The sequence below is a fragment of the Phaseolus vulgaris genome, chromosome 9 (assembly GCF_000499845.2).
Source record: "Phaseolus vulgaris cultivar G19833 chromosome 9, P. vulgaris v2.0, whole genome shotgun sequence".
NCBI classification, from domain to species: Eukaryota; Viridiplantae; Streptophyta; class Magnoliopsida; order Fabales; family Fabaceae; genus Phaseolus; species Phaseolus vulgaris.
In genome coordinates, this window is record NC_023751.2 from 13,882,531 (window position 1) to 13,898,909 (window position 16,379).

Sequence of the window (16,379 nt, forward strand, 5' to 3'; positions counted from 1 at the left end):
TGAACAATAGAAAAGTTACCATAATGATATATTGAAAATATCTCATAGTAAAACATATCTGACGTTGTAGGAGTGACAATAATGTGATAGAGTGAAATTGCACACGAAAAAATAGGATAAAAAAGAATATATTATATTGGTTCTTAGTAATAATCGGTGTAATATATTTTTTTTACTCATAAAAAAATTATTATTTTTTTCATAAAAAGTGGATGGGGTCATAAACGTCACATAAGTAACAATTTACAAACACATAGGTAACCAGTTTTGCGTGTGTCAGTATATGTGGAAGACTAATAAGGTTATTACACCAGTTAAGCACCTATGAATATAAAATTATATAATAAAATTTAATTAAAATATATATATATAACTTTTAAGGTAATCAAATAAAAAAAAATCAATTAAAAATTAAAAATATTTAATTTTATGATAACACTAAAAAAAAGAAACTAATTTTAAAAATCAAAATAATTAATTACTATTTAATTAAATTAAAAATTATTTTATAAACTAAAAAGATTATTGATATATTATTAATAAAAATTTATAAAATAATTTTTAAATTAGTATTTAATCATTAATTACTAAAATTTTAATTAGTTACTACTTTTAAACACTAATTTAAAATTTAAAATATTAATTATTAAAATATAGCTAGTTAATTTAAATATAAATTTAGATTATTTTATAATTTTTTTTAGAATAGAATTATTTTAAATATAAATACTTTTTTAATCTTTAAATTAATATCTAATTTAATTAATATAATAATTAATTATTTTTTATCTAAATTGAATTATTATTTAATAAATTTTTATAGTAAAATTTAATTAATTTAAAATTTTCTTTTAGCGACCCACCTTTCCTCATCGGTTCAAGGAAATGCGAAAAGAAATGAGTAAATTGAAAAATAAAAGCCGTGGGAAAATCAGAAAGATGTTTCAGTTACTAGTCCCTTTCAAAATCTTACAGAATTTATGTTATTTGTCTTTTTCGAAAGAAACTCAAATACTGCAGTGTCTTTATGTTTGTTTTTGGAATAAGCCACCAATTAAAGTAGTATTGTTTTTTTCTCTTAAATACATTTTTTTAAAATGTAAACACAATATGAAAATAATGTCTTAAATATTAAAAATGATATTGAATTATTTTTCAAGTTTTCCCACTTCAAATTAATCTCTAATTACTAGCAAAATAGATAATCATAAGGATTTTATTTGATAGATATTCAATACTTTAAGCACTACTTTCTAAAAATTCTGAGACAAAAAATATTATTAAGGAAATAGTTTGTCCTCTGTTTTTATTTTCAAATTATTTATTGATTTTATTAAAAATATGAAATTTAATAGAAATTATTCTGGTATTTATTATTTTCACATGATAGTTCTGCATATCTAATAAATGTCTCTTGTTTACTATTTAATAATTCTATTTTGATAAAATTATTTCATTGTTTGAAAATATAACTTTTAAAATAATTTTTAATTTGATTTAATAAATTATTCACATTAGTATGTCAAAATAATTTATCGACCGAAACTAAAAGTTGAATATGATTGTATTACTAAAAATATCATCTCTTCTGTCTTAAATTTTAATAAAGTTTTTGAAAATATCAAAATATTATTAATATCATTGTTATTAAACAAGTGTATATTGATTCTTTACAAAACTAGTTATGAGGTTTCACAAAATCGAAATGGAGATCGATATCCATTTGAACTTATTATGCAATAAGTCCAAATTAAACTTTTAATATAACTAGGTAATAAGTTAATCTATAAATTACTGGGTGAAAATTGAAATCTTATAAAGAGTTTTTAAACTCAAAAGTATTTAACAAAATTAGCTATGTGAAAACTAATAAATGTAAAATTCATAACAAATGTATATTCTTACATATTCAAATAAAATTATAATTACAGATATTACATTTTATACATATTTAATATTTAAAATAAATTGTGAGGATAACGTTAGAATAATAATAATAAAGTTATTGAAATAACAATATTTATTGAGAATTTAATATAATTAAATATATTTATAAGTTGATTTAGTAAGAAGTTTTTTTTATGTACTCACTCATAAATATATATAGAGAAAAAGAAGAAGAAGAATTTCAGATATTTAGAATAAAATAATATTTTTTTCTTAATTTTAATATAATGATGAAATTATTTATTTTATAGTTTTATAAAACAACCTTTGGAACAAATAATGTAAAAATATTTATAAATTTTTTGTGGAACGAATTTTTGAGACTCAAATCTCATCCACAACTCAATACACACAATAAGAAATGTGTGATAAAAATTTTAGATCAAAACATCCGAGTAGTAAGGCGTAATAAGTCTCAGATCGGGAGTAAAGAAAAACTTATTTTTTCTGAAAACAAAATGTCATGCATTTTCTTCCTTATATCTTTTTTGACGTGCCACCTTAACTGAGTGCAAACAACATATGAAAGTAATCGTGTGAATTTGTTCGGAATTTTTCAACGTAATATGGACCCAGAATAAAATCAGATAATAACGCAAAAAAAATTAAATTTAAAAAGAGGAAAGTCTTAGAATGCACAACATTTTTGAACAAATTTCTCGAAAGAATTTTTCTTGAAATTTTAAAACCCTAAATCCTAAACCTTAAACCTTAAACCCTAACCCTAACCATAACACATAAACCCTAAATCATAAACCTTAAACCTTAAATCATAAACCATAAACCATAAACTCATAAACCCTAATCTATAAACCCTAAAAGCATAAACCATAAACCCTTAACCTTAAACCATAACCCATAAATCCTATACCATAAACCACAAGCCATAACCCTTAAACCCTAAACAATAAACCATAAATCATAAAGCATAACCCATAAACCCTAAAACTGAAAGAATTTTTGTTGAAATTCTAAAACAATAAATCCTAAACCCCAAGCCCCAACCCCTAACTCATAACTCATAACCTTAAAACAATAAACCCTAAGCTCTAAAGTATAAATCATAAACCTTAAACACTAAACCCTAAACTCTAAATCCTAGCCCATAAACCATGACCCTAACCCATAAACCATAAACCCTAAACCATAAACCGTAAACTATAAACTATAACAGGTAGCGGGTAGCAGGTAGTAGGTAGATGGTAGCAGCTAACAAGTAGATTGTTGTGGGTAGCAGGTTGGAGGTAGCAAATAGCAGGTTGCAGGTTACAGGCAGAGGTAGCAGGTAACAGGTTGCAGGTTGAAGGTTGTAGGTTGTAGGTACTAGGTTGCAGGTAGCAAGTAGAAGGTAGCATGTAGCAGGTAGCAGATAGCAGGTAGCAGGTTGCATGTTGCAGGTTGCAGGTTGCAAGTAGAAGGTAGCAGGTTGTAGGTAGCAAGTTGCTGGTTGCAGGTTGTAGGTTGCAGGTTACAATTAGGAAAATGAACACTGAGATGATGAAAAATATAGACTGATTGAAGACTGACGATAGACTGAGCAGGTAGAGAGTTGCAAGTGCAGGTTGTAAGTAACATGTAGTAGCAGGTTGCAAATTGCATGTAGCAGGGAGCATGTAGCATGTAGTAGATAGCAGGTTGCAAGTTGTAGGTAGCAAGTAGCAGGTTGTAGGTGGCAAGTTGTAGGTGTCAGGTTGCAGGTAACAGGTAGCAGGTTACACGTTGCACGTTGCAGGTAGCAGGTAGGTGATAATTGGTAGCAGGTTGCAGGTTCAAGGTAGCAGGTAGCAGGTTGCAGGTAGAAGGTAGCAGGTAACAGGTAGTAGGTAGCAAGTTGCAGGTAACAGGTAGCAGGTAGCATGTAGCAGGTTGCAGGTAGCAGGTAGTAGGTAGCGAATAGCAGGTAGCAGATAGTGAGTAACAAGTAGGAGGTAGCGGGTAACAAGTAATAGGTAGCGTGTAGCAAGTAGTAGGTAGTAGGTAGCATGTAGCAAGTAGTAGGTAGCATGTAGTAGGTAGCAGGTAGTAGGTTGCAGGTTGCAAGTAACTGGTAACGGGTAGTAAGTAGAAGGTAGCATGTAGTAGGTAGCAGATAGCAGGTAGTAGGTATCAGATAACAGGTAGTAGGTTATAGGTAGCAGGTAACATGTAACAGGTAGCAGGTAGCGGGTAACAAGTTCTCTCTATGGTGAATAAACCCTTCAAATCTTTTAGATCACATTTTAGATAAATCCTTGTCTTAGCCAATAATGATTGCTTTTAAATAATACTTTGTGAGTTACATTCCAAAAGAATACTTGGATTTTAATCGAGAGTGATTAAGTGTTCAAAGAATACTTGGTGGATTAGCCAGAAACGAAAATATTTCAAAATAATACTTGACAAATTAGCCAAAAGTAACTATGTTCCAAACGAATACTTGTTTGTTACTTACAGCGGTATACGTGGTTTGTGTTATTAAATGAACTAATATAAAAATATGAGAGTAAATTTTTCTTTCCCTTATCTTGTTAAGATTGCATGTTATTAAATTTGTAACAACTTAAGAAGGAAAAAAAAAATTCAAACTAAGATTTTAAAGATCTTTGACAAATCGTCTATCAAGTTAAAAACTATTTTCTGATTGTGTATCATGACATGATAATGGCGAATATTAGCAAAAAAATCTAGCACACGATTAAACCCTCTTTTCTTGTGTATTTGACAAGTTTTCACACTCTATAAGTAAAAGATGTCTTTGAAGAAGAAAGGTTACGATCATTCATACAAACTTATAATTTGTGTACAAAATTGAAATCTTAAAGGTGCAAATCCTAGCTTGTTCATAAAGTATTGTTGTGTTCTTTTTTACCTATTTAGAATAGTGAATTTCATCATGTATACATTGGAAGACGTAACACCTCTTTTAGTGAGCAAACTTTTGATTTTTTTTATCACTTTCTTTGTAAACATTTTTAATTACTTTTAACAAAAAATAAGTTTTTTCTAAACGACTTTTATGATTTTTTTTACCTGGGTATACGTGGATCTTATGAAAAAATCATAATAGTGCATTTGTTAAATTAAAATATCGTTTATATACTTTTTGACATTACAAAAAATATATACAAATAATAATAATTTGCCCATTTACAATTGTGGATTTTGCCTTAATCTATCCATAAACATGTTTTTACTATTAAAATAAATAATAATATTTATTTATCATTCTTAACTTAAATAACCTTAAATAAAATTATTTCGTATTTTATTTATTTTTTCACTCGTATTTTCTCTCAATATCAAATTTAATTTTAAAATATAAAGCTTCTATTTAGGAACAATTCATATTTAGGGTTTAGGGTTTATTCATCAATATTCAATTACATAGGTTAATTTTCTCACTTTTATTATGAAGAAGAAAAGAAAGATGTATAAAGACAAAACACATTTTTTCACGTGTCCATTATTTCGTAACTTAATTCAAAAGAAAACAAAATACCTAACAATCGCAACATCCATTATCCTTAAATCATAAACCCTAAACCATAAATCCTAAAAACGTAAACTCTAACCCATCAATCCTAAACCTTAAACCATAACCCATAAACCTTAAACCCTAACCCATAAATCCTAACGCTAACCCTAAACCACAAATACTAATGTATACTCATTCTAAGCAAAACTAGTTTTGAGGGTTCACAAAATCGAAATGAAGATTGATATCCATTTGGACTTATTAGATCAAGCAGTATAGTGTAATAAGTCCAAATTAAACTTTTAATATAACTAAACAGTAAGTTAATCTATAAATTATTGGGTGAAAATTGAAATCTTATAAATAGTTTTTAAACTCAAAAGTATTTAACAAAATTATCTATTTCAGAACTAATAAATATAAAATTCATAACAAATCTATACTCTTACATATTCAAATAAAATTATAATTTTAGATATTACATTTTATACATATTTACTTTTTGAAATCTTTATTAGTTTTAAAATATAATTAATAACTTTATATTAAAATAAATTGTGAGGATAACGTTAGACTATAATGAGGTTATTGAAATAAAATAATTTTTTTTTTTAATTTTAATATAACGATGAAACTATTTATTTTATAGATTCATAAAACAACCTTTGGAACAAATAATGTAAAAAAATTTATAAAAACAACATGGGAAGATAAAATCTACCTAAATAAAACAAGAATTATGACCATTTTGTTTTTGGTTGCTTAGAGGCACACCCAAAATAATATTCTCCACTACACTATTGGTACAATAATAATAGATTATTATTACATTTATGATGATATGTTTGGAGATTAACAAACACAGAACAAGAAAAATTTGAATAATAAATTTCATTGTTCCTTCATACTCTTCAGAGGCTTCAGGCTTATTCCTTGATGATGGCCTGCAGTCTTCTTCATCCTCCTCCTCATCATCGTAGTCAACCAGCCCACCAGATCTTGGACTGAAAATCACGAGAAATGCATTATACCTTACAGAAGATGATGTTTTCCAAATTAAATAGACCAATAAAATACAATGAAAAACAAGTATACCTTAACTTTGAGTAACTTCTAGCATTTCCATTGGATAAGGCAAGTTGCCTTTGTTTCACTTTCTGATTATGTGAATTGGATGCTGAGGTTGTATCCTCCTCATCACTGATTCACTGACTGGTCCCAGAAAGAATCAACTATATACTTCAGCAATAGTTTCATATTCTCCTACATTATACAATATTATCAGTTCAAAATTGCTCGAGGTAATGATATCCACAATGAATACATATAAAAGAATGATACCTTACGAATATACTCAAAAAGTTCAAGAACAGCTGAATTGAACAGATTGGAGCCATTACCATTAGCAACAAAGGCATCTACAATTGGTTTCAGAAGATCACTTCTAACGAAATGATTTATAAGATGCTCATCCTGCAGGGCAACACTCCAAACTGTTACATGTACCGCAAGAGACAATTAACCATTTTCACAAACAAGAATCATACAAGGTGATTAAAAAAATAGAATCAAGCAGTAATATCCTAAAACAAGATAATTAGTTTCACATAAAAAGATTCAACCAACTATCTTAAAGGTTGAATTTCAAAAATAATACCATGAGAACAAGTCATACAAAAGAATTTAGTGATAACAACTTACATTAAAGATACCAGCATAAACAACTTAATGAAGCTATAACAAAGTAAACTAAATTGCCCAAAAGTTACATTCTGGCTAACTGATGATATTTTCCACCCGCTTGAAAATGAAAGGTTAGAGAATAGCCTGATTAAAAAGAAAAAATTACAGGTACTTTTACATTTATAGCATCTAAAAATCACTATCTTCACCTGCTGATCATATTCTGTGTAGTTATAAACAGAAAGAACAACTGCAGAACTTGCCAGACTTCTGCATGTTAAATGGGGAAATTTGAGGAAGAACCATGCATTGACAGCTCCAGCATAAGAGCCACCAAAAACGACCACAGGTTTTCAATTTTTGTTCCAATAAGCTTTGCATGTAAGGAATTCTACATGAAAATGACAGCAATAAATCAAATAAAACGAGTAGTAATCTAGTAAACACCATATACAACAATGGATTATTTAAAAGTGACTTATACCATAAAAAAACTAGAACTGAAATAAAAAAACAAAGGAAAGATGTCGCATGGTTAAAGATTTAGTTTTGCTATTTAAATAATACACCTATGGCACACTTTGAAGAAGGTGCTGTTGCATTGCATGTCAAATAAATGGCACACTTGTTATAGCAAAAACATATTGAGCAACTGAGTGGGTGTGTTTTTCTGTTGTGGCAGAGTGGGACAATAGAACAAAAACTAAAAATATGATGCTACGCATACTTGAAGTTGTCAAGCCTGTTTTAGAACAATTTGTAACCTTTGCCTGCTTGCTCCTCGCATTGGATCAGAAATAACATTCTTGTCAACTTTGTTACTCTGTTATCAAATTAGATGAGTGGGGTATACAGAATAACAATGTATTCCCATTGATCTTAACAGTAATGAACTTTGAAAAGAAATAGGCAGAGATTACAAAAGAACTCTAACAATTTCTGCTATCTTACCACCCAAAGGTGCTAACTATGGAGAATCTACGTTTTTTAACCAACAATGTGGATGTAATCCAATAAAGACAAGTTATTATTTTTTGTAGAAGTTTTCTTCTGTCCATTGTAACATAGCAAGCTTTTCATTTACTCCCAATCTGGATTGAAGCTTAGACCTGGTTAGGTTGTTGACAACCTCATTACCATCTGCAAGTGAAAATTCACCCACGTAAATTATGGTCTAATAAACACTTGTTCTCCGCAAGAGTAAAAACACAGGCAACCAAAATAAGTTCTACCTTCTGAATCAAATTTAGTGGTTGAAGATGTACATGTGTGTCGGTGCATTTGTTCAAAATAACTAAAATATTCAAAATAATAAGTATATTTAATAAAAAAAATTATAAATTTGAAATTAAATGTAACATTTACCAAAAATGAGAAAAAGAGTATTCACAAAATAATAAACAATATACAGAAAAAATGAAACTTGCCTTGTAAAAGGACGTGAAGAAAAATGCCTACACAAAAGAAAAAAAAGGTTCAGTCAAATACTTCACAATTAATAAGGCAAATTAGGTATCTTTACTAACAATGATATTTATAGTATTTACAATGAGGAGTTACTTAAAAATATTAAATTAATAAAAATAAAATATCACGTGCACTTATATGCAGTTAAAAAAACACAATATTCAATAAAAATAAATTTCATAGTCAACTATAAGTACTATATAAGGCGTAAGTTTCTTAGGGAGGACAAAATGCATAATAACAATTTTCTCCTAATGTCATGGTGTTAGGAAAAAACACAAGGAAATTCCCTTTCTTTAGTGTCATTCATACAAGTGTATTTGGGTAAATAACTCAATTAAACACTTATTCAGCAAAAGCTTATTCGTAAGTATGACTATCAAAGCTTATTGAAATAAGTTGATAAACTTGATTTGTTAAGCTTCTCCACAAAACTTGTTGAAATGAGTTAAAAAAGACCTTAAAGGAAGTCCGTGAGTCATCTCTACATGTACTAATCAGCTTCTTTGAAGCTATATTGAAACAATCCCCACACAAGAGAAATGCCTTCATTGTAATAAAAACAAGAGCAGTAAAATGACCATATACATGGTTAGAGATGCAAAACTTGTACACAGGGATGAAGTACCTTTGCCCTGTGTTGTAAAAGTAAACTTGTTTCAACACTCTCACGCATTCCAGAGGTGCTACTTGTTTCCTTCTGCCGTGAACTAACCTAGAAATAGATAGCAAGATGAATATTGAGTAAAGTATGGGATATGAGATGATACAATGTACATAGTGCTAAGATGAAATAGAAACATGTCATTTACAAAAAGAATAACATGGCATAGACATATTAAAAAACAAAATCAATATCTAAATTTAGTATACTTACGAATTCAATAATAGATATATGTAGGATACATTAATAATACAAAAAAAAAATTACAAAAAAATGATACGATATCAATAATAATGAAGCATTTTAAACTGTTCTGCTTCATAAATAATGAAAAACTCAATTGGGAAAATTAAAAGTGAAGCCAGCCATACAAAAATGCAAAAACTTAACTTATATGCACGGTGCTGCAAAAAATTAATAATACACTATATGAACAAACAAAGTTTAGAGTTCATTGACGGGTAAAAACAAATAAAAATTTCAAGCATATGGAGTTCTATGATATGAAGAAAACACATCCAACTGATAACTGATAATATGATTATTATCAGGTTGACGAACTGAGAAATCATAACAAAAGTGTTTCTGTAGGATAAATAAGAACATTAAATGAATAAAAACCACCAACTTCAGTAAAAAAAGTCGATACCAAAGTGAAGTCACATTACACAAATAAATAATCAAGATTAACGTGTGCATTACCAAGGCAGGCAAAACCCGCAGCTGATGAAGCCAGTCCTGCCACAGTGGGAAAATTGTTGTATGAAGCATATACAAAAAGATTATACAAAAATGTTATAATTTATAAAAAACTTCAGTGGAATTTAAAAGATTCTACAAAAATGTTATAATTTATAAAAAAAAAAATTATTATCAAGATTTTGTAAGTTGAATCCAAAAACATAATTATAACAACTTCAAAAATATTTAAATTTCTGCTATGAATTTATAAGATTTTACAAAATTGTACAGTTTTTTTAAAAAATAGAATAGTTTAAAATAATAAAACAATATAAGATTTATGCATGAAAAAACATATTTATTAACAATTAATTTAGAAAAAAATAAATTATAAAATATTAATATTTAAAATAGTTTCTATTATTAATAAAAAATTATAAAATAATTTTTAAATTAATACTCAATATTAATTATTACGGTTTTAATTATTAACCATTTTAAAATATAAATTTGTTTTAACAAAGATAAATTAGTTTTAACAAAATTTTAAATTTTATAAATTTAAAAGTAGATCATTTTGATAGAATTTTAGTTTTGAACAAAACATTTATTTATTCTTTTGATGTTTAAATAGCATAGCTTTTTGCACAGTAAATTTTATGTTGTGCAATTTTTCAAAACTTCAAAGAAAATATTATATTGAATGACTTTTTGATTTTTTAATAAGGGTTGAGTTATTTCTGAAATATTTTTTTTATTAATAAAAAACATATTTATTTATGTTTTGGTATTGTTCATAATTATTTCCTCATAATTATAATTATATCCTCTGAAGATTGGAAGATTGGAAATTGTTGTATGAAGCAATGTGGACATGCAATTTGCTCCAATCCTCCTTTCTGATCTTAATACCCTTTTTCTCATCCTCTACATCACAATCTCCCTTAAACAGTTCTGGAACCTGCCTCCGAAAGAGAAATCTCCTACACTAACCAGCATAATCAAATTCCATGAATCAAAAACAAAAACCCAAAACCCCAGAACGCAGAAGCAAAGAAATCATCACTGCATAGGCAAAGCGAACTCCGAAAAGAAAAACTGAAAATCGCAAAGATTGGTGTGAAAGAAAAGGTTAATAACTACTGCAAAAAATTTGGCTACTAAATTTATAAGACAGTAACACTTTTATATCCAGCAGAGATTTTTTGTTAGTTATTTTACCAAAACATAGAAAGGCATTTCTTTATTATGGGGGAAGGGGCTGACAGTAATCATAAATTCACTCTAGAATTATAAAAAAAAAAGTCTGCTAATGAGAAACACTGATGGTGTGTTAAATATATGCTGGGAAATAAATGTCTCAATTGTTGCTATTTTAAGTAGTTGACAAATAAATGTGAATCCAACTTCTTAACAATATATAGCAGAACATAGAAATGAGCCATCAAAGAGTGCTTGTCCGTACCTTTCACCCCCTCTGTCATTTTCCCGTTTACGGGTTTACGGGCCTCAAACTCCTCTCTACTCATAACTGGGGTGGAACATTCATTCCCATACCGCAGTCAGCAAGATCCCTGAACATAAAGTATTGTGTTACAATTAGACATTCTAAATACCAACACATCGACATTGAATCGGATAAACATGCAACCAAATTCAATAGGAGTTTCAAACTACAACTCTTAAATCCATAGAAAAACGTGCAAGAAAGTAAATGGCACATAAAAATCCATAGAAAAGAGCAAAATTGAATAAAAAGCACATACAGTTTTTGGTTTTGCTGAAGAAACATCTCCAACACTCACTTCCCTACCAAAGTCTCGATCTTTGGAGAAGTCCCTATTCAAGAAAAAAAATACTATACCAACACAAATGTTGTTGTAAAACTATTAACCTAAAACACAAATCAAAATCTAAAGCTAGTCTATCATATATAATTAATCATCCAAGACATATCTTTTAAATACACTCCTGTAAAATTAAGATAGAAAAAAAATCATCTTCATTTAGTTATGAGTGTGCATCGTCACCACTTTATCAAGATTTTTTTCATTCTTAGTACTTTCATCCTTATTCATTCGGACTAGTTTGACTCAAATACAAACAAGATTTCAAGAAAACAACGTTGTTACCAATAGGAAAGCCAAACAGAGAAAAGAAAAACAGCATTATCATTTGGTAGTTCAATTAGAGTTTCAAGTAACTCCAGTATAATATCAATCTATTTAAAGAACCATCTGAAGAATAATTTCTGTCAACAACAAAAAGGTAACTATATTATTAACATTGGTTGGTAGTGAAGATCCGCAGACGTACCTCTCCTTTTCTCGTCATTAGCAGCGCACAAGAGTGCATTTCTAGAATCATCATTAAAAGCTTCACTTGATTTATGATAAAACTGTAAAACAATATAGTTTTCCAATTCAGATAACTGATACAAAATATAAAAGTAAATACCTGCATCTGAATGCTTAGACAAACTAGGAAGTATATTTTACCTTTCTTTGACGAGTCCAGCCCTAAGCAATCCGCCAGTCTTTCTGGGCTTGTTCCCTGAATTGATGCACAAAGACGTGATACGACGGGTATGGATCAAAAAGAGCATAGCCATTGTTGTTTATAAAATTAGCCACTACATTCTAAGACTTGTTGTGATAAATAGCAAGTTGAGCAATGCCACCTGCACTGCCTGAGAGAGTTGTTATAAAGATACTTCAAGACATCACAATTTACCTGAGAGAGTTGTGGATTCACTCCACTACATCTTCGGATGATCTGTAAGCATGGGAGCCACAATATAACTAGTTAATAAAAAATGAGTAATCATGCGTCTAGGTAGGCAAATTGGAAAAAAGGCAAGTAACATACCCTTCGGACAAAATTTGATTAAACAACATCTTTACAGCTGCAAACTTTTTTCTTCTTGAGAAACAGCATCCTTTTATATAAACCATCAAGATCAATTTCCAAGTATTTATATTTCTTATTGACCTGATGACAAATTAAAGCAGAAAACACATATCACGAGAAGATAGATGACAAAAGAAAACTAAGGAAAATCACCATTTATTCTTGAAATATGGAAAGATTCCAGAATTATCTGTAGTTGCACACAGTGCAAACTAAACATGCTAAGAATATGTTGCAGTAGTGTCCAACTACTAAAACAACCTAAGCAACTGGTTAATGACAAAAAACAGAAAGTATAAACACATATTCATATTATCTTTTAAAATCAACTCTAAGAAAAGAATCTTCAAATATATTTTATCGGAGAGATAACAAGGCTGAAAAACTCCATTTGTAGCTCTAAAACACCATGTTGCACAATATAAGAACAGAGGAAAGGATATGCAAATCTAAACCATCAAGAATTAAGAGCTTTTCACTGCTAATAGTCAAATCTTACTTCTTGAATAGCTTTTACGGCAATTTTATTAGCTTCCTCAATATCATCTAGCCCACTGTAAATCATTATTGAATCAGTATCGCCATAGATCACCTATAAAGCAAAAAACATTGCAAAAATTAAGAACTAACATTTGCAACCAGTTACATCAAACAAATATAATTCATAAGATGAACAGTACTAGAGATAACATCTAAATTCAAGGCATTCTGAACTAAATCAACAGTACTTTGCAGTATTTCCTTTCCCTGTATGGCCAATAGACGCCCTGTATGGCCAATAGACGTGCAAATGCAGATGTGAGCATTTGAAAATATCTTTCAGAGTATAGTAATCAATGGTAACGCTGAATAAGCAAGTGCAAGTGCAAGTATATTCTTACTTGTAAAGTAATGAGCTCAGCCAACTGCTTAGCATAAAATCTTGAACTGGAAAATCTCAGGCACCCATACATACTGCATATCACACCATTACATTTAACACAGAAGAAAAATCAGCATTAAATTTTGGAAGATGAAAGGAAAGAAGAAAAAATCACACCTGTTTGCAGTAACCTTAAGTGTTTGCTGCTGAATATCTAGTTGTTGAATTCTAATAGGATCAGCTTTTTCATTCTTCTTTTTTACATTCTTCATCCATGATTTTACCTTCCTCCTAACGACAAGATTTTTCAGCACTTAGTGCGACAAACATACACAATTATACACGCATCTAAACTCTCTAGTCTACAGGAGAGAAAATGAAAATAGCCTTGTACATTAATAGTCATATAATTTTGTAAATAAATTGATAATTCGCATGAGAAACAGACTTGCCACTTTTACTTACTTCACAAAGCAACCAAATATAGAAGGACCTTTTTTGTGCCCATGTGCAAAAACTAAGTTGCGTTTGTATAAGGAATTCTCAGACAATATTATTTCTTTTGAGGCAATCTAAAATGAATTGTTATAAATTGCTGTTTTGAAATAAATATGCTTTGTAGGTGAAATAAACAGCCATGGCTTGCCCTTAATGTGCTATTGCTTTATTGTACCTCATTAAGTAATAGCAAAGGATATATCATATCACCAGTGATCACTGATCAAATCGTATTTGGATGCAGAAAATTATAGATAATGATGGTTGAAATCAGAGAAAAAAATACATAAAAGAGAGCAAAATTGAATAAAAAGCACATACAGTTTTTGGTTTCGCTGAAGAAACATCTCCAACACTCACTTCCCTACCAAAGTCTCGATCTTTGGAGAAGTCCCTGTTCATGAAAAAAAATATTATACCAACACAAATGTTGTTGTAAAACTATTAACCTAAAAAACAATTCAAAATCTAAAGCTCGTCTTTCATACGATTATACACAAAATATAATTAATCATCCAGACATATCTTTTAAATATACTCCTAACTTGTAAAATTAAAATAGAAAATCATCTTGATTTAGTCATGAGTGCACCTCACCACTTTATCAAGATTTTTTTCTTTCATCCTCGTCCGGACTAGTTTGACTCAAGATTTTAAGAAAACAACGTTGTTACTAGTAGGAAAGCCAAATAGAGAAAAGAAAAACAGCATTATCATTGGAAAGTTCAATTAGAGTTTCAAGTATCTCCAGTATAATATCAATCCATTTAAAGAACCATCTGAAGAATAATTTCTGTCAACATCAAAAAGGTAACTATATTATTAACATTGGTAGTGAATATCCGCAGTTAAGAGATTTTTGATAATTTAAAAACGAAGACGTACGGAATAGATCTACAAGAGTGCATTTATAGAATCATCATTAAAAGCTTCAGGGGCTTAGTCAATGTCTTCGTGATGACATATTTCTCCCATGGTACTCGTCCATTCCTCATTTCTTCTTGTACCTATTAAGATTAACATCTATCAGTTTGCATGAAAAACAAACCTCAAACTCAATATAAAAATCATTAATTAAAATGAAAGACAGAAACAATCCAAATCAGGAAAGTGTCATCTTTAGGCGGAAACCCAAAACCCCAGAATGCAGAAGCAAAGAAATCATCACTGCACAGGTAAAGCGAATCTAAACTCCTGGAAAAAAAAACTGGAAATCACAAAGATTGGTGTGAAAGAAAAGGTTAATATTTACTAAACAGAGTTTATTAGAGAGTATTGGGAGACCCAATTAAATAATGCAAAAATTTTATTTTAAAATTAAAACTTCATTATTTTTGTTATTTTTATTATATTTTTATTTATTAACTCTTAAAAATGTGTTATAATTGAAGAAAAAACTGATGTTATTAATTAAAATAATTAACTTTAAATAAATATTAATTAACTCTAAGTGTTTTATATTTAAAAAAAAAAAGTGAAATATATTCTACTCTAAAGTTTAAAATATATTTGTTAATAATTTTTTTTCCAAACAAAATTTAAACAAGATCCAAAATATATCCCTTAAAATATTAGAATTTTAATTATTGTTTAAATATAAATAAACACTCCATAATTGAAAAAGATAGAGTATATATTAATTAAAATAATACAGTGAGACAAATTATAGAGTAACTAATTAAAGAGAGAGTATATATTTCCTTAGTCTTCATCTTCCAAACCCTTCAGTGTAAGATCCTCTTTTCAAGTTTTTTTTTTTATGTCAAAGTGTGTTGCATTTGAACTTTAGAAACCTATTTTTTATATTAAAAACTTGAATTTAAAAGATTATACAAAAATGTTATAATTTATAAAAAAAAAAGTTATTATCAAGATTTTGTAAGTTGAATCCAAAAACATAATTATAACAACTTCAAAAATATTTAAATTTCTGCTATGAATTTATAAGATTTTACAAAATTGTACAGTTTTTTAAAAAATAGAATAGTTTAAAATAATAAAATATAAGATTTATGCATGAAAAAACATATTTATTAACAATTAATTTAGAAAAAATATATTTTATAAATTAAAAAATATTAATATTTAAAATAATTTCTATTATTAATAAAAAATTATAAAATAATTTTTAAATTAATACTCAATATTAATTTTCATGGTTTTAATTATTAACCATTTTAAAATATAAATTAGTTTTAACAAAATTTTAAATT

The 16,379-nt window shown here is 28.5% G+C and overlaps 1 protein-coding gene across 27 annotated transcripts; it reads right to left on the minus strand.

Annotated features, from left to right (window-relative positions):
• Positions 1–6,119: 6,119 nt before the first annotated feature.
• Positions 6,120–15,431, minus strand: LOC137822001 (DNA polymerase alpha catalytic subunit-like). Of its 27 annotated transcripts, none has more exons than XM_068626868.1 (22): positions 15,052–15,431; positions 14,488–14,560; positions 13,846–13,959; positions 13,688–13,760; positions 13,535–13,573; positions 13,306–13,398; positions 12,765–12,887; positions 12,630–12,671; positions 12,395–12,449; positions 12,213–12,294; positions 11,663–11,754; positions 11,362–11,470; positions 9,918–9,953; positions 9,180–9,261; positions 8,512–8,538; positions 8,317–8,378; positions 8,036–8,224; positions 7,812–7,907; positions 7,294–7,475; positions 6,743–6,874; positions 6,497–6,664; positions 6,120–6,405 (listed from the first exon to the last, which is right to left on the minus strand). In XM_068626868.1, the coding sequence occupies exons 12-17, from the start codon at positions 11,423–11,425 to the stop codon at positions 8,112–8,114; spliced, it is 384 nt and encodes a 127-aa protein (XP_068482969.1). In that variant the 5' UTR covers positions 11,426–11,470; positions 11,663–11,754; positions 12,213–12,294; positions 12,395–12,449; positions 12,630–12,671; positions 12,765–12,887; positions 13,306–13,398; positions 13,535–13,573; positions 13,688–13,760; positions 13,846–13,959; positions 14,488–14,560; positions 15,052–15,431; the 3' UTR covers positions 6,120–6,405; positions 6,497–6,664; positions 6,743–6,874; positions 7,294–7,475; positions 7,812–7,907; positions 8,036–8,111. The 27 variants fall into 27 exon arrangements, with proteins under 27 accessions (XP_068482969.1, XP_068482961.1, XP_068482954.1 ...); XM_068626860.1 differs by having other exon boundaries at positions 7,849–7,907; positions 9,180–9,266; positions 15,052–15,430; XM_068626853.1 differs by having other exon boundaries at positions 9,180–9,266; positions 15,052–15,430.
• Positions 15,432–16,379: the final 948 nt, after the last annotated feature.

What these genes read in the sequence shown, in the direction of transcription:
- LOC137822001 (XM_068626845.1), bottom strand. Translation starts at nt 14,513, where the DNA reads ATGTTTCTTCAGCGAAACCAAAAACT. An exon ending in CTTCAGCGAAACCAAAAACT is followed by an intron (nt 13,960 to 14,487) that starts GTATGTGCTTTT and finishes TCTTGTCGTTAG; the next exon opens with GAGGAAGGTAAAATCATGGA. An exon ending in CTTAAGGTTACTGCAAACAG is followed by an intron (nt 13,761 to 13,845) that starts GTGTGATTTTTT and finishes TGTGATATGCAG; the next exon opens with TATGTATGGGTGCCTGAGAT.